The sequence below is a fragment of the Protopterus annectens genome, chromosome 13.part0 (genome assembly GCF_019279795.1).
Source record: "Protopterus annectens isolate FY-2018-M chromosome 13.part0, PAN1.0, whole genome shotgun sequence".
Lineage (NCBI taxonomy): Eukaryota > Metazoa > Chordata > Ceratodontiformes > Protopteridae > Protopterus > Protopterus annectens.
The window spans coordinates 334,832,192-334,857,658 of NC_056747.1; the positions used below are offsets into that span (position 1 = coordinate 334,832,192).

The 25,467-nt window shown below is 41.7% G+C and overlaps 1 protein-coding gene across 1 annotated transcript in view; it reads left to right on the forward strand.

Moving 5' to 3' along the window:
- Positions 1 to 25,467, forward strand: part of TMEM59L (transmembrane protein 59 like) — a 537,787-nt gene that overhangs the window by 391,646 nt on the left and 120,674 nt on the right. The window contains exon 6 of the mRNA XM_044053954.1: positions 13,609 to 13,720. Coding sequence (XP_043909889.1) covers positions 13,609 to 13,720 — 112 coding nt within the window. The remainder of the gene's footprint in view (positions 1 to 13,608; positions 13,721 to 25,467) is intronic.

Below are 25,467 nucleotides of genomic sequence, written 5' to 3' on the forward strand. Positions count from 1 at the left end.
GGAGTCCCCCTGCCCTGCACCTTCTCCTCCTCATAACTTGCTGCAACCTTACCCTCCTGTCTTTCATTTCCTCATATCCCTTAGTGCTGTCTCACTGTTTCCCCCTTTCTCACATGATAATCTTATCCCTCCCTCTTTTAATATTTGTTCCCTTGCCTATCCTACTAGAATATCTCCTCAGTAGTTGTGCTACTGTTTCTCCACTGCCTGTGTCCTGTGATACACAATTCTGCTCTGAATTTTCCATTTCTATCAAGCCTTCCTCCCATATGTCCTTTAAAAAGTATACCAATAAGCTCATCATTGCAGTTTATGTAACCCCTCCTCCCTGTTTACAGTCCTTTACAAAGGCTAGGGCTCCCCTTATTATTTGATCCATCAATAGTTCATCTTATCCCACAGCTCTATCAATTTACTTTCTGCTCCCTTTTTAAAATTGTTGGCTTTTTTGCTCCTTGCCCACCTGTTCCAGCATACAGATCAGGTGAGCCGGACCTTGCTATTCCAAAGAAGCTGAGCAGGATGATCACTGCTCAACCCCCTTTACCCACTATGCATCAGGTTATTCTTTGTCGTCTAACTTTCGTAAAAATGGTGCACAACCAATACTAATCCTAAAAACATTCTTCAAATAAAACTCAGTTTTCCCTTATTCTAACAAATCCTGCTGGTCTATTAATTCTCTGTGCCAGAGAGGTAAGATTAGAACACCATGTGTATACCCTTCTCTTGAAATGTCACTAAGACTTTATATTCCAGCATTCTGATTCATCACCCCTTCTTTACTTATTTTCCCTGTACCATTAAAGAAATAGATTTATCACTGCTGGTTATAAAGAAAACCTCTAACTCACCCTCTCCCTGCTCAGCAATTAATTACCCAGACTTCCAAGATGGCTGTTCATTGACCAACAGCTTAATTCTAGCTGAGAAGACCAGTGAACTTATATTTCTGGATAAATTTCAGTAACTGGCTAGTAAGTGCACTGACTGGATGCCAGGAAAAAAATTGAGGACCTGAAAGAAAATCTGCTACAAAAGTTGATGAAAAAAACACTGACTGGGAAAAGTACTGCAGCTGTTCAGCAAAAATCAGTACAAGCTCTAGGCATGACCTCCAGCAACCTAGAGGAAAATATAAGACTACTGCACACAGACCTGATTAAAATAAACAAAACACTGATGGAGTATAGCAACTAAAATAAAAGGCTGGAAAAAAATGGAAGAAGCTTTAAACTGATATTCAGATAAGGTGATAAAATTGCAAAATAAAAATCAGAGGTCGAAATGAAGAAAAGGCTGGGTGAATATGAGACTGCTCAAGAAGAGATATTAAAAAAAATAATAATAGAATTAGAGGGCAGAGCACATAGGAAAAACCTGAGATTTTCTGCTGTACCAGAGAAGCTGGAAGGAACAGACTATTAATTTCATGAAAGGGCAGATAAGCCATTGGACTGGTATTCCACTGCAGGAGTTGTTAATTTAAAGGGCGCATTGTGTGTATGATCCAAACCTTGGTATGAGAAAGCAACCTATACCTTTAATAGTAAAGATGTAATCCTGCCAGCATAAGGGGTTGATTCTGACGAAACTGTGGCAGAAGGACAAAGTACTAAAAGTTGGAGAAAGTACTGTGTGGATAATGATTACTCACTGTATACCAGGCAGAAGACGAGTAAATGATGAGAAGCAGGCATGAGATTCAAACTGCTATACAAAGCTATCTTCAAAATATTCTTTCCTGGAGGGACAAAATCATTTTTTTGAGGCAGTACGTGCTAAGGAGGAAATACAGAAGTTTGTCCAACAAAAAGTGAACTGTGAAATAGAAGAAAATTCTGTTTCCTGTTCTTCTGGTAGCAAAGACCACAGAGAGACTGTGCCAGTGAAACCTTTTCCAATGTTTCAATGGAAAATTCTTCAGAGAGGGAAAAAAGTACAACAGTTGACTAGAAGAATCAAGAGTACGTAGGAAATTAAGCAGAGACAAGATCTGGGAGATGGGAAGGAACAGGAATAAAGCCAGTAACTTGGAAATTGACAAATGTGGAATTACAAAGCAATAATTATATTTGTGAAACATGAAAGAAAAAGAAAATCTGGAAATATTGGATTTTTTTACTTTGTTAAATTTGTAGGGACATATGCCCTATTTCATGTCCTTAATGTTCAGAAAAATAATTGAGAGAAGAACAGGAAGGAGAAAGTTAACTCTAAGTAAAACAGTGTTTTTATTAATAGTAATATTTGATTTTATTTGCATGCTATAAAATAGTTTTTCAGTGATTTTAAAGTGTAATCCGTATACTAATGTAAACAGGTGCTCCTGTTTTTTTTCTCCCTTCTTCTCTCTTTCTCCTTGTTCATTTTTAAGAAATGCAGGCACTGCAATATAAAAAAGAAGAAAATTCTGGTCAAAAGAGCATGACAAAATAAAAACTGATGTACTTTTTCTTATTCTTAAATAGGGGAATGACTGGATTAAGGCCCATAACTTGATCTAGTAACAAGTTTTAAGAGGAAATAAGTAAATGGATAATAACATCGAATATTGTAAAGCTTTTTTCTAGCAAATAAATTTTGGTAGCAACTTTGAATCTGGTACTCATGTATCCATGGAGGCAATCTGATAAAGATAATGACTAGGAGATAATGTTTTCTAATAGTATTCAAGTGTTTTCCCAGCTGGAAGAGCTGTAAAGATCAGACAAAGACAGCACTTAGTAGAAGCACAGGCTGTACCATGCATCTTAGCATGGATAAAGTTTCTTTTAGGTTAATCCAAGTTTGTGAGCATGGCTCTCAGTTTGGAACACTTATTTCTGTTTAGGAAGGTAAAACTTTAATATTTAAAGATGTACATAGTTTTGTGTGTTCATAGGTTCATAGGTGTGTACTAGGCTAATGGCCCTAGAGCCTTTACAAGCCTAGCCCATAGAAATGCCCAGGCATCGTACCGCCCAACATTAGATCCCAGTACCTCTATCAAGTAGAGCCATTGGAGTGATGCCCGGGGTGACCTTTCTGTTTCCCATCCACTCATCAAGATTTCTCTTGAAGAGGGCCAGTGAGGTGCTCTGCTTGACATGTATGGGAAGTCTGTTCCAGAGCATGGTCAGTCTCTGGGTTATGAACATGTCCCTCCAGCATGTTCTGTTGATTGTGGTAATGAGGTTGAGTTCTCTGGAGCGTGTGGTGTAGAGGGATTGGGATTTATTTAGATGTAGCATTTCTAACCGAGCTGGGTCAGACATGGCTTTGTAAGTCAAGCAGAGATTGCCTCTTTAGTAGACGATATGAGACAGAGAATAGCTGGAGTTTTTTGAGTTTGTTCATGTACGATGTGTTTAAGGCCTATGATCCTCTTCATGAGGTACTTCTGTGGCCTTTCCACTGTTGCATGTGTCTAGTGAGGTACATGCCAAATGGGGCATTATACTCGATGATTGGCCTAATGGAAGAGTAGAGAGAGAGGATGATCTCTTTCTTCCTGGATGCAAAACCCTTGGTAATGAGATGTCACACAGAAGGACGTTCTGAAAACGATGCAATGTGGTGGTTGAAGGAGAGGTTGCTGTCAACCTGTGTCCCCAGATCTCTTATAATGCCTTCAGTGTTCAGTAGGCTCCCATCAATGTTGTAATTAGTGGGGACTGAGTTTTTCCCAAACGGGATGACAACGCATTTTTTGGCATTAAGCTTAAAGCCATGGCACCAGTCATTGCTCTCAGTGAGGCCGTTCTGTAGGATGTCTGCATCACTTGGGCAGTTAATAGTGGCTCCCAGCTTGCAGTCATCTGTGAACTTGGTCAGCCAGAGTCCCTCCATGTTGGCCTGGACTTCTGAGAAGTAGATACAAACAAGAGAGGACCCAGGACTGATCCCTGTGGGTCTCCACTCATGACTGGTCGGCAGTCTGACTTGAAGTCCGGTACTTTCACACTGTGGGTTCTGTCTGTGAGCCAATTTGCAACCCACCTAGTGATATAGGGGTTGATGCCTAGTTTGGTGAGTTTATCAGTAATTTCTGAGTGGGGAATGGTATCAGAGGCCTTGGCCAGATCAAGGTAGGCCGTATGAACTGCCTTTCCCTCATCCACAGCTCTGGTGACTGACTCAAAGAAATCAACCAGGTTGAGCAAGCATGATCTACCTTTCACAAAACCAAATTGCATGGGATCTAGAGTTTGGAGATTCCCTGTATCCCTGTTAATTAGATCCATGATGATGCACTCCATAGCCTTACATATCAGACTCGTCAGGCTAATGGGGCGATAATTCCCAAGGTCTGTAGTTGCTCCCCCTTTATGGAGAGGGATGACTTTAGCAATGCACCATTCAGTAGGGACAAAGCTTGAGGTGAGGCTGTCATTGAACAGGGCACACAGATGTGGTGCTGGTTCACTTTGTAGTTCACGTAGAACACATCCAGGGATATTGTCGGGTCCCATGGAAGCTGTATTCTTGGCCTTGGACAATGCAGCTTTAACATGTGCTATAGTAATGCTGGGTGCCTGGCCTATCTCTGGTATTCTGATTGGTCCTTTGGGGGGGGAGTGAGGGGTAAAGTTGGCATTGAATTGGCAATATCTGTTGACTCAGTATAGGAGGTACCATTGTGCAGTAGCTCAGAGAAAACGTAGGTGTTGCCATGGAGATTTTTGATGCAACTATAAAAGGCTTTGTGGTTGTTTTTAGTGTCTGCCGCAATTCTGCCTTCATAGCTGGCTTTAGAGGTTTTGATGAGGGATCTCAACTTTTTTTGAGGCTAATAAGGGAGTTTTTCCAGTCTTGGGACTTCACCTTATTCTGCAACAGTTTCTTCCTTCTGTTGTAGAGTTTATTAATAGCAGGGGACCACCAGATTGGCTTCCCTTTTTTGGAGGAGAACATCTTGGTTCTTTTGGGTATGGCTAGTTCCATGCATTTATGTACGTGTTCGTTCAGTGCATTGGTGTATGATTCGGCAGTCGTCCATCTATTTTCCATTGACATGGGTGCTATGAGGTTAGCCACCTGTTTTTAGGATCCCAAAGTCAGCTTTGGAGATGTTTTTCATGGTGGTTACCTTTGTGGGGGGATGTGGGTGAGATGTGGATTTCCATGGTGATTAGTTTGTGGTTGGATCTAACAAGGGAGGAATTGACTATTGGTGTAGAGCAACAGTTGCCCATGTTAGTAATAACCAGGTCAAGGATGTTGCTTCCTGTAGTGGGGGTAAGAATGAGCTGGTCCAGGGCATTGGAATTGATGAATTCCAGGAAGCGTTGGACCAGTGTATTGGTGCATGAGAAGTTTTCCCAGTTGATGGATGGGTAGTTGAAGTCACCTAGTATGAGAGTGTTGGGTTGGACCCTAAAAGTTTCCACAATGCTTAGGAACATGGAATGAGAGTCTTGGGACATGGTTGGGGACCTATAGCAGGCTACAACCTGAATCGCCGTCTTAGCCAATGTTAGTTGTACCTGAAGTATCTCAGATGCGTTATGCTGGGCTACTAGTCTGGAGGTGTGCATATCCTTTGAATATGGAGACACCATCGCCTTTAGAACTTTTGTCCATGTTCTGGGGACAAAAGGTGTGGAATGAGTTGTATCCTGGTAGCGCAGGGGTGCTTTCTGCTGCTTTAAACCAGGTCTCTGTTACAGCACAAATGTCGATGTTCTCCATTTTGAGGAGTGCTTCAAGCAAGTGCATCTTGAGATTTAGACTTCTAGCATTGAGCAGCATGACCCACAGACTACATTTATTTATAGCTGTTCCGGTGGTATTTTGGTCTTTGGAACATCGCCTAAGAAAAACCACTATAGGGGTGGCAAGAGCCTTAACCAGTATCCGGAAGCTCAGGGGTGACAGATGCAGGCCATCTCTGGCAAGGCATCGAGGTCTGTCAATCATGTCATCCCAAGCTGACAGATACTGGATCCTCTTAGAATGACAACCAGAAACTTAGCCAATTGCTGAAGTCAATCATTTTCTGCTTGTACTGCGGTATAATTCTGGGAGACAGTAGGATGCTGCTCAGAGCTAGCCTCATACCTGCCTGGGCCACATAATCCGAGAGCTCCTCCATGTCTCCTTTCATATAGTCCACGGAGGTGCATCTCAGGTCATTCACCACATGGACAATGACGGAGTCATACTTGTACTTGTTGTGGAGTGACCTGAGTGCGTATGTTTTGTGTTGGATTCTGGCATCCGATAGACAGCTGACTGTTACCTTCTCCTTATTCAACCTAGTGAGTGGGACATCAGTGTGCCTCACTATCGAGTCACCTATGATTAGTGTTTTGGGCAGGCTATTTTGCCTTAGGGACTTAGGTAGAGGGGCACACTGTGTAGGTGAACTATGTGTCTTGTGGTTTGTGCTGTATTATGGTGGTCGAGTTCATTTCTGCCTTGGACGTCTCTGCTGTTTGGGTAGATTTCTATTGAGAGCCTCTGTGAAGGTGGGTGTGTGGTTTGTGGTTTTATGTGAGAGCTGTGATGGTGGGTGTTCTGGAGGGCTGTGTGATGACCTTCTTGACCAGCTATTCCGGTCTTGGCTTGAGAGTGCATGGCTTCCATTTTGGATATATAAGTGGATCTCTCACAAGTCTGAGTGTTTGGAGGTAAGAGGAGAGGATTGTCCGTGTATATGAGGCAGTTGCTATACTGCCTCAGAATGCCCATGTTCACTAGGTTAATAGGAGAAAGCACAGAGAACTAACCTTTAGACATGCCAGGAGGGATGGTCATTATTACTATGTACTGGAGCTGTTTCCTTATATATTCCTTTTACAGGAAAAATGTCACTCAAGGTGTCTGAGTCTGTACAGAGCACAGCCAAACACTTGAGGGGAAACTAATACTTAGACCCTGAAAATTTAAGGATGAAGTATTTAGGCAGATATTCTGAAGTCAGAAAGATATCAAGCAGTACTTACTGAAAAATAAAGAATTAGCTTGTCAAGAATGATGAAAAGAGGGGAGTTGCATGAATGGCTACTACTAATGCTGGTCTCAGCACAGCTTCAATTTGTTGGGATACAATACTCCTTTGCTTCTTCTCTCACCAGAACATTAGCACCAATCCCAAGAAGAGAAGCAGGCCACAGCCTGTTTGATCCACAGTCTTTTCCCAGATGATGCAAGGGTCTGCAGGCTTGTAGCCTTTTTCTGGTAGATGCCTCGAATAGCAACCAAACCAATCAGGTACGTTAAGCACAGACACTCACTCTCCAACCAGAAAGAGTCAGGAATCAGTGTACTGTGCTCCTACTCTCACCAGGATCAGAATATAAGCACAGATTCCAAGCTGTGACTTATAAAGCAGTTATTAAGCTTTCTGGTGATCAGCAGTCTACAGGAAATAATGTAACTGCACTCATTCTCTCTCCAGTAGAAAACAGAAGCATTAGTATTAAGCTAATATATTGAGGTGTGTCTTTTTCTTTGAAGGCTTTCACTAAAGCAAAAAAAATTGCAAGATATGGCAGGCTCAAATGGATATGACAAGAGACAACTGTAGAGAAGATCAACCTGCCAACAGCGTATGCATGAAAAACAAAAGCTGGAACTAGGCACTTAACCAAAAAGCTGTTACACATAAAAGCTGGGAATAATAACTTTAGCACAATGATTCTTTCTGTAATGTCTTTAAATGACTGTGATCTCACAGGCAACTACAAAAAAGAAAGAGTTGTGGGCTATATTAAAAATGTAGAGTGCAATTAGCAATGAGACTGGAGACACACTTGGAAAGAACTGAACATCTGAATTTGATAGAGGTTTTTAGGATGGTTTTTCAATGGAATACTTGGGACAAAGGAAAAGAGGAGTACTTCTTTCAATTGCAAGAGGAGTTCCAATAGTGACAGAAGGGGATAAAGAAGATAATGATGGTAGATTTGTAGTACTAAGGAGTTACTGGCAAGGGAGGAGGATTACACTGGCATGTATTTATATTCCACCTAAAACTGGTATAATGGAGCTTAAGAAAATTCTGGGATAAATAATCAGCTTTCAGCAAGGGATATCACTTACAGGACTGGAATTTGATTTGCAGCAGCAAAGGCCCAGAAGGGAAAATTTAACAAAGGAGGGTAGATTTTTGAAGAAATGTATGAAAATATTTGACATGGAAGATGTAAAATCAATACTAGGAGTTCAGAGTGAATTTACATATTTCTCAATATACAAAAAAATGGGCTAGGCTAGACAGAATTTACAGTTCACAGGAACATGCATTTAAGTGAAAGCCTTAATACGTACCCAATAACCATTTCAGATCATATGCCCGATAATAAGTAAAATAAAAACACAGGTTAATGAAATAAAAATGAGACACTGTTGTTTTCCCACCTGTCTGTTGAAAAGAGAGGAATTTGAGGAATGGGTAGTAGAAATTATTCTGAAGCTATTCGAGAAGATAGAAATTTCTTCTTAAAGTATAGCTAGAGAGTGGGATAAAAGTGGAGTTTAAAATAGGGTGGAAATAAAAGAAAGAGAGAGAGATGGTTAGGCGGTAACAAGAATTGTTTAGAGGGACTGACAAATGTTAAAGTATTGCAGAATAGGGAGAATCTCACAGAACAAGAAGAGAAGCAGTTGCAGAATGCTAAACAGAAGTTAAGGGATTAACTCAATAATATGCTTGAGTTTAAAATTATTGCTGTTAATCAACTGTTTCTGATAATAACCCTAGAGCACAAAAACTTTTAGCACAACAACTCAAGCAACAGAAAGTAGAAAGGACTGTCGGCTGTCCTGTAGAGTTACTATAAATATGTCAGAAATTCTATGAAAGTCTGTATAAAGCAGAGAAATATGGAAATCAAGAAAAGGTGCAAATGGAAATGTTTATGGAAGAATTAAATATGCCAAGGTTAGAGGCAGAGGAGGCTCAAATTCTAACAGGATAAGAGGAGATGAAATAAAAATGGTTATGTATAACCGGTCCACAGGAAAGTACCCAGGAATAGATGGCATTCATGTGGAAGTTTGGAAGCTAGGAGGGAAAAAAACTGTTAAAAATCTGGAAGGTTTTGTTTAACAGTATTATAAGAGGAGAAGTACCAACATCCTGGAAGAAAGCAGTGGTAGCTGTAATACATAAAGGGGGTGAAGATCTCAGACACAGTTTCATACAGACCAATTTCAGTACTAAACCATGATTATAAAGTGTTTATGTCTATAATGACTAAATGAATGGCAAAAGTGATGCCAAAATTGATACATATGGATCAGTGTGGTTTTGTGGAGGGGAGGCAAACATTTGACAACATTAACAAAACACTGATGATCCAGAGGAAAGCAGAGCATAAGAAAATTCTACTGTTGGTGGTGGGTCTTGATGCAGAGAAAACATTTGACAGAGTAAGCTGGGAGTTTATGAGCAGGACAATGGAAGCCTTTCCATTCAAAGATAAAATTATAAGGTTGATTAGGAGGATATATGAGGGATTGGAGGTGAAAATTAAAGTGGTGGGTTCCTCTCTGATAATTTCTGCTTAAGCAGAGGAACCATGCAGAGATATCCTCTTTCCCCTTTGTTATTTGCATTGTACTTAGAACCACTGGCAAAGAAAATAAGGGCTTCAGAAATTCAAGGATATAATTGGTATGGTAGTCGAGAAAAGCTGTCTCTATTTGCAGGTGATATGATTTTATACCTGTTAAAACCAACAAAGGATATTTCATTATTATGGAACATTTACAGACAGTTTCAGATCTTTTTAGGATACAAAATTAATTAATCTAAAACAAAGTCAGTATCTGTAAATTATGTACCCACACACAAACTGGTTTAGCAATATCGATATTTATGGGGACATTTATTTTATTTATTTATTTTACATTTGTTAACCTGGTTAGTCTGGCTGAACTTTTGGCTCATTTTCAGCAGAGACCAGGGGAGAAAAGCTCCTCAGGACTAGAAAACAATTTATTAAATTTTAGTAACATACTAGTAACAATTAGCTATATGATCTTACAAGCAGAGACCTGGAGAGAAAAAAAGCTCCTCAGGCAATTCAGTTATACAGAGTATTAACAATTGGCAGACAAGTATGTGAGTTGTTACAAACAAGGTTTTAAACAATTAGCAGAAGAAAATGTGACTAGTTACAATATTATTTAAGCAACTTAGAGCAAAATGAGTTAATAGGCAGATGCTTATTTAAAGTGGGTAGGATCTAGTTGTATAGGAGTTTGGAAACAAGAAAGGAAAGTAAGAGTGGCTAGTAGGAGATGTAGGGGAGGTAGAGTATAGGAGACAGACTAGACAGGTAGGTTGTTTTGAGACTGTAAGAATTAAGAGTGGTTGGAGATAGGGGAAGGGAAGAGGTAGAAGAGGCAGGGGAATAGTTGTTAGAGATACATTAAGAGTGAGGTGGTGAAATAGGTGAAAGGATGGTGGTTTCAGGGTAGTTGACGTGGTAAAATAAAGTACTTAAGAGTATGGATTAAAAATTATTGTAGTGTGGCACCTAAGGATATGTGGGAAGAGACTAAAAAAAAGATTATGCAAAAACTGAGAAACTAAATCTCTGTTATATGGATATGGATAGTAAGATACAGTTAAAATGTTTTAGTCCATTTAGTCTTATACACAGGTCAGGCATATTTCTAACAACCAGAGAAGTTGTGGATAGTAATTAGTAAAGAGCTGAAGGATTTTATCTGGGAAGGGAAGACAGCAAGGGAGTCAAGTAGTATAAGATTATTCTTCCAGTTGAATGGAGCGGATTGGGATTACCTGATCTGAAGGGGTATTTCAGAGCTACACATTTAAGGCTCCTATATGTAGCACAAGCAGAAATGTATAGTTCAAAGTGGAAAGGGATGATGATGAAATAGGGGGAGGCTCAAGAAACAAGGAGAGCCTGGGATTTTGGATATAGATCTTTAAGGAGAATAACAGTAATCATACAGATTATTATATTCATAAAGCAGCAGAAGTTATACTAAGAACTAAGCCAGCATGGGAAATGGAGAAAGGAGATTCTGCCGATAGGGATGACTGCAATTAAGGATACAGACAGTACGCAAGAGGGGGGCTGGAATTTATTGGAGAAAACTGGCAAAGAAACCAAGGTACTGGGAGCACATAACTAGAGAGGGAAACAAAAGAATGAGAGGACACCAATAATTTATTTGGACTACAGGTTAGAGATTGCCTTCCCTGTCAAGGATTGATAGCAGAGTATAGGCAAAGAAAAAGAAGTAGGGGGGTCCTCAGGAGCAGCCTTAGGTCAACTGGTGCCCTAGGCAAAAGGGCTCCTTGGCGCCCCCACCACACCACCCGGTGCCCCCATCCTAGTCTACCTACACCAAATAAATATTGGAAAAGCACCCCTACTAGGGCGGTGCCCTAGGCGGCCGCCTAGTTGGTCTATGCCTAAGGCCGGCTATGGGGGTCCTAAACAAAAGACCAGCACTGGTAGAGTTTTTAGTAGAATCTAGAACATAAGTTGCTGTTAAAAATGGAATAATTAGTAGAGCATATAAAATATTGCATGACAACTGTAAGAATCAATCAGAGGAGGTTAGAAAGGATTAGGAAGAGAGACTGGGTAAGAGATTCACAAAGAAGCATTGTTTCTTTGTGAATTGCTTATGTAGTCTCAATTCCCAATCCTTCCTAACCTCCTAGCTTTTTCAATATTATTGTGTGCAGCTCAGGTAGTTCTGAATCAGCAAGGCTTCCATTTTGTAACTTTGAACAAATGGAGCCACAATAGAAATGACTATTTTTTTCGGTTAGGAAAGCATAAACAGCCATACTGTTAATCACAGCTGAGGGCCTGGAATAATAAATAGTACCTACAACATTCTTCACTGTGTTCAGAGATTAGTCTAGCAAGGAAACACAATAGCATCCCCCCTAAGCAGGGCAAGTTCTCCAGTGCCCTGGCAAGATTTACCCTAGTCGATATGAATAACTCCTTAGATCTTCCTTGAAAAGATGCCATTAACGTAGTGCGACTAACCTGGTCAACAAAAATGTAGAAAGATAGATAACTAGGTATTAACACTTGTATATGATATGACCACAAAAGTGACCAAAAAACTATGCACTTGTGCTCCATCCCAGTCAGCAGGCATTTTTTTTTTTGTGCTGAGGGAATGAAAGGTGAGTGCTTACCATTTTACTGTTGAGGTTGAATTACATATGTAGTGCATGGATTGTCACTCCAGTATCAGGAGAAAGACAAGCTTGTTAAATGCTAATATAGGGAGCAAGACACGATATAGTAACATCGCTTAGAAAAGCGTTTAACACTTCTTAAGCACCTTTCTAGGTGTTTTTAAGAGTCTATATTATAAGCACGAAAGTCCTTTTCAGCAAATGCAAAAACAGCAACACATTGCGCGAACCGCGAAAACACCGAACACCTTAAACCGTGAAATTCAAAAATCTCGAATCGTCATAGTTGGCCAACCCCACCGCCCGCTACATACTACCTACCCAAACAAAATAAATAAACCACATACATACACTAAACAAAACCCTACTTCTAACCCTAAAGTAAAGCTTGCATATACTACCATGTATGCACTTACCTTAACCCGCAGCATAACCCAAAGGTCCGTAACTGTCGCACACTTGCCTTAAGGAGCTATACTGCAGAAGGGCCAACTATGACGATTCGATATTTCGAATTTTGCATTTCGGGATAATCAGTGTTTTCGCGGTTCGCTGAATACATGTCGATGTTGCGTAAGTGGACCTTCGCGGTTCTAATAGGAAACCATTTTTAATATTGGGTGTTGTGTGCTACACACTAAATACTGATAGTGCCTGCCAACAAATGACTTTAGCAGAAGTAAAAGCAGTTTAGTTTCTGCTCGCTGTATCTGCCTTTCAACTGTCCCCAAGTTCATGTCATATTTTGCCCTGTCCCTACTAAACAGGTTGATTTTCTGATCAATCACTGCGAATTATAGTCTGTCAAAAATGCCAGAAACAGAATGCCATAAGTCTTATTCTTCAGACATGCATATTGAAGTAAAACTTGTCATTCTGTTAATATTTTAAGTGGATTATTAGCAGTATTTAGAAATTGTACCTGCTTTTAACCATTTGTCCTGTCCACTAATAGTAATCCTGAAAGATGTTCCACTACTGTTTTCTGGCAGTGCTCACTAATAGCTTTACCAGCTTTCAAAGCAGTTAAACACTTTAAGCATTTTATTTTCTTTTTTTCTGTAATCTGTCACACATGAAGCAGATAGGGCTCCATCCATTACAAAGATTTATGATCGGCTCTCCGATCGTAACCTTTACTTGTGTTCCTGACATGGATGCCAAGATTCACATCTCAAGCTTCGCTCTCAAGGTGAACTTCTTTGCATCCCTGTCTTGAACACGTAGTAATCTGGCTCTGATCTGTACAAGAAGCTGCATGTATGCAGCCTTTACAACATACAGTCTCTACTAAGCCCTGTTGATTTTAGATAGAAACATTCATGATTTTAGTGAGTAGAAATATTCTGTATGCCATCTAGGCTGAATAATTTGTTTCTCTACGTTTTTGGTTAAGGACTGTATAAGACAAAACAGTGAAAGCAAGGTGTTGCATTTCTCAAGGATTACAGTAAGATAATCATTTCTTTTTTTAGGTCAGCATGAGAAGCCAGAAAAGGCTCCAGCAAAGGACTCTGATATGAAACACCTTATTCAGCATTTAGATGGCCAGCAGCCTGAGCATGATTTCTTGGGATGTATGTCAAAGTAAGTAACTGGTTTTGCTATTTAGCTTTTATTTGATAAGCAGTGGTGCATCAGAATGGCAGGAATACATAATTTTGATAGACTGAACTCCTTCTAATGATGGGTGGTGGAGTCTGTACACTTGAAAGTTTGTTAACTTTGTATGTGATGCTTGCCCTTCTAGGCCTAGTTTCATAGAAACACTAGGGCAGTGTGTAAGTTGGGCCATCTCAGAACAACAGAGCATTGTGCTGCATTGGAAAAAGATTACTTTGAGCTTTGTTAGCCAAAAATGGAAGTGGCTCTCTACTGCATTTGTTACTTACTGAGGAGACAAACAAGAAGGTTAGATGAACCCCAGGAGAACTCAAAACTGGAAGAAAATAGACAAGACCCCCCCCCCCCATTTATATATCCAGAGTTCCAGGAGTTCACATGTGGTTTACAGTTTCCACTAAGTGCTAGCCTATGAAGTGCAGCACTTGAATGCACAGCATAAACCTTTCATTCAGACTCTTTTTCATGAAGTAGAAAATACATGTTCATAGACAGTGTCTCAGGAAAGCTTCTGATATTGATGACAGAGGCTTTATCTTTGGCTGTGAAAGGTGGCAGCTAGGGAGATAGGAAGAAGCAGTCCATGCCAGCTGGTCCATCTGGAAGATGGGGGAGAGTACTCCAGATTAGCAGCAACTAGTCTATGAACCACAGGTCTGTGAAGTATCATGGGTGCATGTAGAAACGTGCAAGTAATGCACATAATGACTTAAATTTCTACCATTGCTTGTTTTGTGCCTGACTTGTATTGGAGTGGAGAACTTAAGAGCATCAGGAAAAAAATCTTGGTTCCTTATACAGAAGGCATTTCAGGACAAAAAAATATAAAAAAGGGTGTGGAATCACATGTCAGTATACTAATACAGGCTTGTTTCTAGCCAAACGTAAACCTGACATACTGACTAATCAGTAGAAAACAGAATTGCCAGATCATGAATATACAATTATTCTGTGGAATGCCTTGAACTTTGATGCTCATTTTCAGATCGGCCACATTCTTATTTTGTCTACATTTTAGTAACTTTATATTTTGTTTTGCTTCCTTTGATTTGTTATTAAATGGTTTATGACTAAAAAAGTGTAGTCGTAGTTAAAATAAAATTGATTTTTTGATGTGGAAGTCTTTGGTACCTGTATAGCTTCAATGAACTGTAGTAACTTCAAGTTTGGGTGGTAGACTTTTCCATTTCCATCTTTAATTTCTCCAAGTCTTTTGGGTTTCTAATACCATGACATGAATGGACCACATTCCTAAGTTAAAGTATGATTAAAGTTTTTGAAATTAGTATTGTTTCAATCTTTGATGTTAGCCAGAAGTGCTCTTTGCAACATCCGCAGTGTGCCCGGTACTGACTCCTCCTGCAATTCATATGGAGTTACATGTATCAGTAACATACCTAAGTACGATTGTAAATTCTTTTTTATAAGACTCATTGTTCCTGCTATCATTGGAACTGTCTAGGTATCCTTCTTCCATGGGTCTACTTTAGTTCAGCAAACGATCAGATGATCGAACGCTGTTAGTTCGAACACAAAGTGTCGAACCGGCAAAATAGCGAATGGCCGGAACAGCAAATTTTTTCCTAGGGAAAGAAATCGCTGGGCTGGATGTCCGGGTTGTGCCGTTTCCTCCAATGTAGTGCAATCTCGGAGTTGGTATATTTAAGTAGGGGGTGTGGGGGGCACAGCCCCCCCCCCACTTCATTTAGTGTTTTTATTTTATTTATTTATTTATTTTTTTTTTTGGGAACAGCGATTTTTTTTCCCTGGGGAAAAAAAATCGCTGTTCTGGTTGTTCGCTGTTTTTTGAGTAGTCGAGATTCAGGGGTTGATATAACAACGTTCGATCATCTGATCGTTCGTTGTTATAATATAGATTCTCTTCCACAGTGCCCTTGTTTCTGCTTAAAAATCTTGTTATTTTATAACTTGGTGTCTCTCTGTACGTAAGACACTGTAGTCACTGTTTCAATGACAAATTTTACATTTGTCTTCGTTTCATGGACTACTATATCTGGTTTTCTCTCATCTGTTTTTTTGAATTGTTGGTAATAAGTGATCCCATGTGATATCAACTTCATCATTTTCTAAAATGCTTTGTGGCTCATGTTTCCAATGTTTTTCACAATCCCCAATGCAACAGTCTTGCCACATTATTATGCCTTTCAGTATGCAGTCTTTCTGCCATTTGTATATCACAACCATCAACAAGATGTGCAACTGTTTCCAATTCTGTGTTATAAAACCTATGTTTGTCTGTTTCTCCCACATGTTCAAATGACTTAGTAAATCAACATGTACATAGTCCACTATCTTCGGCCACCAATATTAACCTTTTGTCTTTTGGTTTAAATTCACCTCTGCTTAACCATTCCTGCTTTCAGTCATGATCAACATGACATTGTTCCAAGGATTTTCTGTACTAGCATGCTATATTTATGCATTTTCCACATTTCTTGCCTTCTCATGTGATCCTTCATCTTACATTCTTTCTTTTGATTTTTTGGCACATTTAGATTTCCATATCCACTTGACACTGATATCCTTCTGCTAAACTAAGCAAGGAAGTCATCTTAGACTTATTCCGCTCATGTTTTAAAAATTTCACTACGTTTGGGTCTTTTGAGGTCAGCAGGTATGTATGCAGTCCTATGATTGCAGAGCTCTACATGTAATCAGTTTTGAGGAGGTCCATACCTCCTTCAGAATAGGGAATATATAGTCTTGGTATACACGGATTTTTATATATCATTTGATAAGCATGAAATCCTTCTTGTTTTCCTGTATAACCGATCCACCACATTTTGAGGCCAGTCAGTCACTTTAAAACTGTAAGTTAAGACAGGAAGAGCAAATTGGTTTATAGCTTGGACTTTGTTCCTAGATTGTCAGTTCTGTTTTCAGTATTAATTTTAGTCTTCTAAAATATTCATTATTAAGTTTTATTTTCATTTGTTCATGTTTTATTGTTGATCATTCATCAATTCCCAAATATTTATATACTCCCTCTTGCTCAAGTTCTTTTATATCACATTCCTGTCCCAGGCTGATATTTTCTTGGTACTGCAGCTTTCCTGGATGTTCGTGTTTCACTGTTGCAGTCATTACGTGTGGGTTATCTGCTTGCAGGTAGCTCTCAGACAGCCTGATTATTAAAGTCTTGGGTCCTGCGTCGGTTGCTGTCTCTTCTTCCATGACGTCAGGTAGTCAGGGGTATAAAGCATGCAGCTGACGCCATTACATCAGTCTTTCTTGCCGTGCGGTGCCCGAAGCAGTTCACAAGTGCCAGTCGGCCGACTCCTGAAATTTTCGTTTTCGAGTTTCAGAACCAAAGTCTTCAAAAAAGCTGAGTACCCTGTTGGGGATCCTTTTTCTTGCTCTAAACAGATGTCAGTAAAAGTCAACAATTGTATTACTTGTGGAAAGCAAATACCTCATAAAGACTTTCATTCGTACTGCATTCCTTGCTTAGGCCCAGGCCATGATGTCCCTTGCTATTGGTTTTGTGCTTTATTCAATCCTCGAACTATTCGTCGTCGGTTCATTTTCACATCAAACTATTTTGGAACTCGTTTTAATTATCCATAAATTGCTTTGTAGGCCATCCAACTACCGACATTCCGAAAAAACGTAAAGATAAAGACAGAGACAGACTGCATAGGTCCAAAGCTGCCAACGGCACTTCCGTTAAGCTAGTCACCAGTTCGCCGCTACTTAGTGAGGCGCTTTCACAGCCCCTGATACCCGCTACTTCAGATTCCCAGGCCTCAACTGAGACCCATTCAGAGTCCAGTATGCCGTGAGATGCTTCTTCGACTATGTAACCTGCGGGTGTCTGTACCTTGGATGGGTCCGGAGCCGCTGTGCAGGCACTGGCTTCTTAGGGTGTATTCAGGCCTACTGACTTGCATATCAAACCTATGCCATCTTCTTCTTCAAGGCCTAAAACTCGATCCACGCTTAGAAAACCGACGTCCAGACCGCATGGTCAGCCCCATATGCCTAAAAAACAAATAAGAATGGCTGAAGACATTATTACTCTAATTAGGGGAAGCCAGTCTTCTCCCTCTAAGAGAGCTAGAACTGATTTTCCTTCTGATTCTTCTGATCATGATTCTGAAATTTCTGTTTCTTCTGATGACCAGGATTTGCCATTATCTACCTATGAGGATTCTGATGCAGAGGACTCCATTCCCTCTGCTTCCCCTCCAGAAGATTTCTCTCTTGGTGAAACTTTGCACACTCTTAGGAAGCATTTCCGCTGGGAAAGTCAGGATTACTCTGACTCCAAAAACAGGCTTAGGGAATTTATACTCCTACCTCAACACAGGCCTTTAGCTATCCCTCCTGTACTGGACATTGTAGATGATGCCTTCTTGGAATCTAGCCTGGCCCCAGACACTTTACCTCCGTCTCCCAGGAAACCTGACTCTCACAAGTTCCTCTTTAAGAATCCTACTGCGGACCCAGAGACCATTTCACAGGGACCCAAAGGCATTAGGGCTACTACTGCCAAAAACCCTACCCCCTCTGATAGAGATTGCAGGGCCCTGGACAGATGGGGTAAGAAGGTATACACTTCCAAACCAAGGGGAATACTCATCGCACCAGATTGGCCACGCAAACACTGGTACCCCCTCTTGCACAGTATGTCACTGTTGGAACTATGGCACCTGCCTCAGACCCCTTCCCTGCTGTCCCAGCAGAAGGGCCAGATTCTGCACCCCCAGCTTCAAAAGCTGAACCTTGCAGCCTGGCTAATTACCTGAGCTCTCCAATACCATCTCTCAGTAAGCAAATGTTGGATGTCATTCTGGAGGCAAGGAGGCCTAGTACTAGAAATTCCTATGCTGAAAAGTGGAAAATATATTGTTCCTGTAGCCAAACTCAGGGGATGGGCACAACAGTGCCCAGCTTACCGCATATTCTTCAATACTTAAAAGAGATGCTTCACAAGGGCCTTTCCTTCTCTTCTATTAAAATTCATGCCTCAGCCATTTCAGCACATTATAATACTGAGCCACCCCTCTTCTCTCACCCCCTGCTGAAGCAATTCCTCAGAGAGGCCAAAAATTTAAGACCACCCAGGAGAGCCCCTACTCCAGCCTGGGACCTTAACTTTGTATTGGAAAAGCTCACTGTACCTCCTTTTGAGCCAGCTGCAACTGCAGAGTTGAAATTCCTTTCTTGGAAAACAGCCTTTCTTCTAGCCATCACTTCAGCAAGAAGAGTGTCTGAATTACAGGCCCTCATGGCAGTGGAGCCCTGCATCATTTTCCATGCAGACAGGGTGTCCCTCAGAACCAATCCTTCCTTTATGCCCAAGATGGTATCCAGTGTGGCCCTTAATCAGTCTATTCATTTGCCAACCTTCTTTTCTAATCCACAGAACAAAGAACGAATACTGCACTCTTTGGACGTGCACAGACAACTTCGATTTTATTTGGACAGTACTAAGCCTCTCAGGAAAACTGAACAGCTGCTACTTGCCTTTGCTGCAGGGGCAGAGGGGAAGGTCATTTCAAATCAAACCATTTCTAAGTGGATAGGCCATTGCATTCATTTCTGCTATAAGCTCCATGGAAAACCTACCCCACAGGGGATAAGATCACATTCCACCAGGGCTGCATCTACTTCAACAGCCTTTTTCAGAGGTGTTCCTACCAGGGACATCCTAGGAGCTGCTACCTGGAGTTCTGTTCATACCTTCACCAAGCATTACCACTTGCCTATTTTTTCTTAATCCAGAGCTGGTTTTGCCACTACAGTCTTGCAGGGCCTAATAGCTGGTCCAAATGCTCTCTAATTGCCTCCTCCCATATTTAGCTTTGGGAATCTACCCAAATGTAATGACTGCAACAGTGAAACAAGAAGAACATAGTACAGTTGTGTACACTTACCATAAATGCAGATGTTCTAGTGTATTCACTGTTGCAGTCCTGGTTACCCTCCTTCCAGCCCCCTGACATCTATTGGCTATTCCTCTCTTCTTGTTTACTGTATTTAAGCTTTCTGGTGTATTTGCTTTTTGTTGGAGGTGTAACTTTGTATATAATTGCTTCCCATTATGGGCGCGCCTGACATCTGGGGCAAGAAAAACTGATGTAATGGCGTCGGCTGCATGCTTTATACCTCTGACTACCTGATGTCATGGAAGAAGAGACAGCAACCGACGCTGGACCCAAGACTTTGATAATCAGGCCGGCTGAGGGCTACCTGCAAGCAGATAACCCAAATGTAATGACTGCAACAGTGAATACACTCTAACATCTACATTTATGGTAAGTGTACACAACTGTACTTTTTAAAGGTTATTTTGCACATTTATCAAGACCAAATGACATTCTTATATCATCTGAAAAAGTTTTGACCACTTGCAGTTATGCTTTCCCTTCCTCATCTGATGAAATATGCAATTTTAAATCATCCACAAAAAGGGATGCCAATTGTAGCCATGACCTAATCTGGTAAGTAGACAGTTTAATGGGTTAAGGGCAAGACAAAAGAGCAATGGTGACAAATGGTCACCCTGGAATATTCCCCTTTGAAAATTTATCCCTGGGGTAATAATTTGCCCTTTATCGAGGCTTAACTGCAGAGTGGTTTGACACTTCCATGGTCGCTGTAATGCAGTCGATCAGTGTGGGGTGTAGCTTATATATTTTTAAGCACTGTTTTATCCATGAGTATGGAATATTGTCAAATGCTTTTTTGTAGTCTGTCCATACTATACGTAGATTCTTCCCCTTTTTACAGTTCTCTGTTATGACTTTATTTAACAGCAAATGATCCTTTGTTTTGTATGAATTTATTTTGTTACCCTTTTGATTTTTCCCATGATTGAGTTTTCTTCTAAATGACTGTAAACTCTGTTGGCATCAGTTCTAGTATATAGTTTATAAGACTTTGGAAGGCACGTTATTGGTCTACAGATGTCCTTACATTCACTGCTGCAGTAATCATCGCGTATGGGGATTCCCTGCCATGGAAGTACAATGTCTGGCTGGTCTACCATAGCTTACCCCTGCTTTTAAGGTACGTTGAACGTCACCCAAATACTACTCGTGTAGGTAGCGTAGGGCATAAAGGTGACGTTCAGGGGTACCATCCTCATAACTTCTTTGCCGCCAGTCCGAGCGCTGTTTCTAACTATCGGTCTGTTTGCCTACATCCATTTTGTGACATTCTTACTGCATTTTTGTATTGCGGTAATTTCTCCTGTTTGCTGAAGTCCTCATTGTTGCAGTGAAGTACCCAGTTGGGGGTTTGTTCTTTTTCTTCAATTTTTTGTGCTGTTTAGGGTTATTGCCATCAAGGAAGGGTAAATTCTAGTGTGGGAGGCAATTTCCCCATAAAGACTGCCACAATAAGTGCCTTTTTTGCCTAGGAGCTTTTCACAATCCCTTCGGTTCGCCTAGCTGTGTTGTTGGATTTCTTTGCCATGACTGGGTTGGAGGCCAGTGAGGATCTGGCGGGCAGTACATCCAGTGAGGTTATGCAGGTGTCCATTCCGGATGTTCAGGGAGAACCATGGTTGATTGTTTCTGAGGGGTCAAGGGGGGGGGTTCCACAGATTCTTCTTAGGGAAGAAGTTCCTACTACGGTTGTCGAATGCTGTCTTGAGTAAGAACATTTTCAGTTTTCTAGGGCAGATGTTCCCTTAAAAAAAGAAACGGAAAACTAAACATGTTTCTTCTGCTCCTAGGGATCCACAAAGTGAGTGGTAGGCCTTTACTCAGGGGTTATTTAATGCTTTACTGTCATTAAGGCCTCCTCAGTGGGTTTTGGCTCCTGCTCCTCCTTGGTCCTCTTCTCCTCTTAAAAGGCCCAGAGAACTCTGAATTCTTCTGAGGAAAAGTTGGATTCCAGTGAAGAATCCCTTTCTTTATTCTACTCAGATGTCCTTCAAGAATGCAACTGCAGTCATAACATATGGGTTGTCCTGCCTCAGGCAGCCCTCGGTTGGCCGGATTCCAAAGTCTGGGTCCGGCGCGCTGATGTCGCATTTCTCTCCGACGTCAGAGCGGCTGGAGTATATAAGCATCAGCCGACGCCATCTTCTTCAGTCTTTCTTGCCGCGCGGTGCCCGAAGCAGAAGCAGTTCGCAAGTGCCAGTCGGTCAGCTCCTGTATTCTTCGAAACCGAAGTCATCAAAAAAGCTAAGTACCCCGTTGGGGACCTTTTCTTGCCTCAGCCGATGTCAGAAATTACTGAAAAAGTAAATAATTGTTTGTCTTGTGGTAAACAAATACCTCATAAGGATTTCCACTCTCACTACCTCCCTTGCCTTGGCCCAGACCACGACGTCTCGGCCTGTGCCGCCTGTGCTCGCTTCAACAAGCGCACTCTCAGGCGCCGGGCGGAGTTCGCTGAAGACTTTTTCGGCAAAAAATTTGATTATACAATGCCGTCGGAACAACCGACAACGCATACTCCTAAGAAACGAAAAGACTGGGACCGACATCCTCGGCCCGCGTCTTCAACCGACACCACGCCAAAACTAACCGCGAGTGCTCCGGTTCCCTCTGAGGCGGTTATTCCACCGCTCCGAACCGAAGACACCGCATTACCGATACCTCCGATACCGGAGGCCACTCCAACGCCAGTTATTTATTTTCCTCCGGATACCGAAACCGAGGAAATGCCCGAGACCATTGCTGTTGATAAGGTAACTCCTGCACGTGGAGCGGCTAGGCCTCCCATGTCCATGTCTATCAAGGCCTACACACGTGCCAAGGCAGCCAGCAAGTCCAAACATCTTACTGCTAAAAACTTACCTCAGACTACTCCTGAAACTCAGATCATGTCCATGGCCGCAGATTTAATTTCTCTGATCAGAGGCTCCCAGGCCCATCCTGAGAGGGGATCCCAGCCTCCTCCTGAAAAGAGGCCCAGGGTTGAACCCCCTGACCTTCTGCCCTCAGATGAAGATTCTGAGGACTCTGTTCCCTCCGAAAGCCAGGAAGAGCCCTTCCAGACCTATGAGGATTCAGATGCAGAGGACTCCATTCCCTCGGCCTCCCCTCCTGAGGATATTTCTTTTGGGGAAGTTCTGCATTCCATGACGGAGCATTTTAAGTGGCAAGGCCAGGAATTTTCTGATTCCAGAAAGCGCCTTCGAACCTTCCTCAAAAAGCCTCAACACAGACCCTTAGCTATACCTCCTGTGCTTGATGTTTTGGATGATTTATACTCTGACTCCAGTGTTACCCCTGATACTCTTCCTCCTGCTCCTGTCAAGCCTGACAGATACTATAGGGTTCCAGAAACCCATTCTCATTTATTTAGGGCCCATGCTGTTGATTTAGAAACAATTTCCCAGGGGCCTAAATGGGTTTCAGCTACCACATCCAAAAATCTTTTGCCTTCCGACAGGGAAGCAAGGTCCTTAGAGAGATGGGGGAAGAAGGTCTACACCTCCACTACTTTATCTATGAGAGCTCTCAATTGTCTCTTTCACATGTTTCAATATCAGGATTTCTTGTTAGATGATTTACAGAAAAGTTTGGCCTCTCCTGAACCTTTAGATAGGAAGTCTTTGCAGGAAGCTGTGCATAATTCTCAGCAAGTTAGCAGTCATTTTTTGCAGTGTGGATATGATGCATTGGAGGCTTCATGTAGGGCAGCTATGACAGGGGCGGTCATTCGTAGACATGCATGGCTAAAAGAACAACCTTTACCAGATCATGTTAAGGCAAAACTTCTTGATGCACCCTTGGAAAAGAACAAGCTTTTTGGTGCTAATGCTAAAGATGTGTTAAAGTCCATTGAGGAAAAAGCTAAGTCAGTACAGACAGTCAAAGATTTCCTCCAGGTTCAGCCGCCCAGATTCAGCAGGAACTGGCCTTCTAAAAACTGGTCCTTTCCTAATCCTGAAAGATTTCAAAGGGGTAAAAACAGGCGTGCCCGAGGAAGAGGGCAATACAGAGGATCCTACAGGGGACAACAATGGCAACCAGCAAACCAAAGAAGTGACACAGGGGTTTCTCCTGCCCCGCAGGGACAAGCTCAATGACTTTCCTCTACTTCCGCTGACCAAGGAGCAAACAGAAGCTCCTTTGGGCGGAAATTTATCTCTGTTTTCAGGAAATTGGCACAAACTGACAAAAGACAAATGGATACTGGACATTATAGACCACGGTTACAGGTTCCACTTTCATACCTTGCCAAGAAAACAAGGCATGCCAAACCTTCCACAAAATCAGAGGGCAGAGGCTATCAAGCAAATTTCTCTGCTTGCTCAGATCAAAGCAATAGAAAAAGTTCCACAACAAGAACAAGGTCAGGGGTTTTATTCAAGACTGTTCCTTGTTCCAATAAAAGAAACTCAATGGAGACCAATACTGGACTTGTCCGCTCTAAACACTTTTCTCATAGTACCAAAGTTCAAAATGCTGACTTTACAGCAACTCCTTCCCATGCTGGGCAAGGGGTCTTGGCTGATTACTCTGGACCTCAAGGAAGCATACCTGCATGTCCCTATCAGACACAGCTGCAGAAAATACCTCAGATTTCTTGCAGGGCCAGAGCATTATCAATTCTCAGCATTGCCATTTGGCTTATCTACTGCGCCCAGAGTATTCACGAAATGCCTGGCATCAGTAATTGCTCATTGCAGGCTCCAGGGGATTCAAATCTATCCGTACCTGGACGATTGCCTCATACAAGCAGACAACAAACTAACCTTGACAAAAAACTTGGATTATGTCATACACTTGCTACAGGTTCTGGGATACACAGTCAACTTTCAAAAGTCAAGACTTCAGCCATCCCAGCAAATAACCTTCTTAGGAGCCAAACTAGACACAGCCTCTCAAATGGCTTACCTGACAGAAGACAAGCAAAAGAAGTTAACTCATTACTTCAAAAGTTTAGCAAAGCTCACCCAGATGACTGCAAGGAGTTTCCTACAGGCCCTGGGTTACATGGCATCCTGCATTCTCTTGGTCCCACTAGCAAGACTACACATGAGAAAGCTTCAATGGTACTTAAAAAGCTTATGGTCTCAACACAGCAACAACCTAGAAGCAATTATTCCACTCATTCCATGTCTACAAAAGGAATTTCTATGGTGGGCCACAGTAAGCCAGTTAAACACAGGCATGTCGTTCAAAAAACCTCAGATAACACAGACAATGACCACAGATGCCTCAGACCTTGGATGGGGGCGCACATGGAAGGCAGATGTATTCAAGGGCAATGGTCCCCAAAGGAAACACATCTGCATATCAACCAAAAAGAAATGCTAGCAGTAATGCATGCCATCGAGTCCTTTGGACAACAACTTCAACAAGGCCACCTACTAATACGGACAGACAACACCACTGTGATGTGGTACATAAACAAGCAGGGGGGCACTCATTCTTACCCCCTTTGCAGACTGACAATGAATCTTTGGGAAAAATCACTGGGTCTAAACATACAGCAACAATCCCAGTTTGTTCCAGGCAAACACAATGTTCTGGCGGACAGTCTAAGCAGGAATTTCCTGGACCCCCACGAATGGAGGCTACATCCAGACATCTTTATACGACTCACCTTGAGATGGGGCAGGCCGGACGTGGACCTATTTGCCTCCCACCTCAATCATCACTTACAAAAGTTCTGCTCAAGGACATATCATCCACAAGCATGGAAAGTAGATGCCCTCTCATTCAACTGGAACTCCCTAATAATTTATGCATTTCCACCCCTGCCACTGATGACCACAG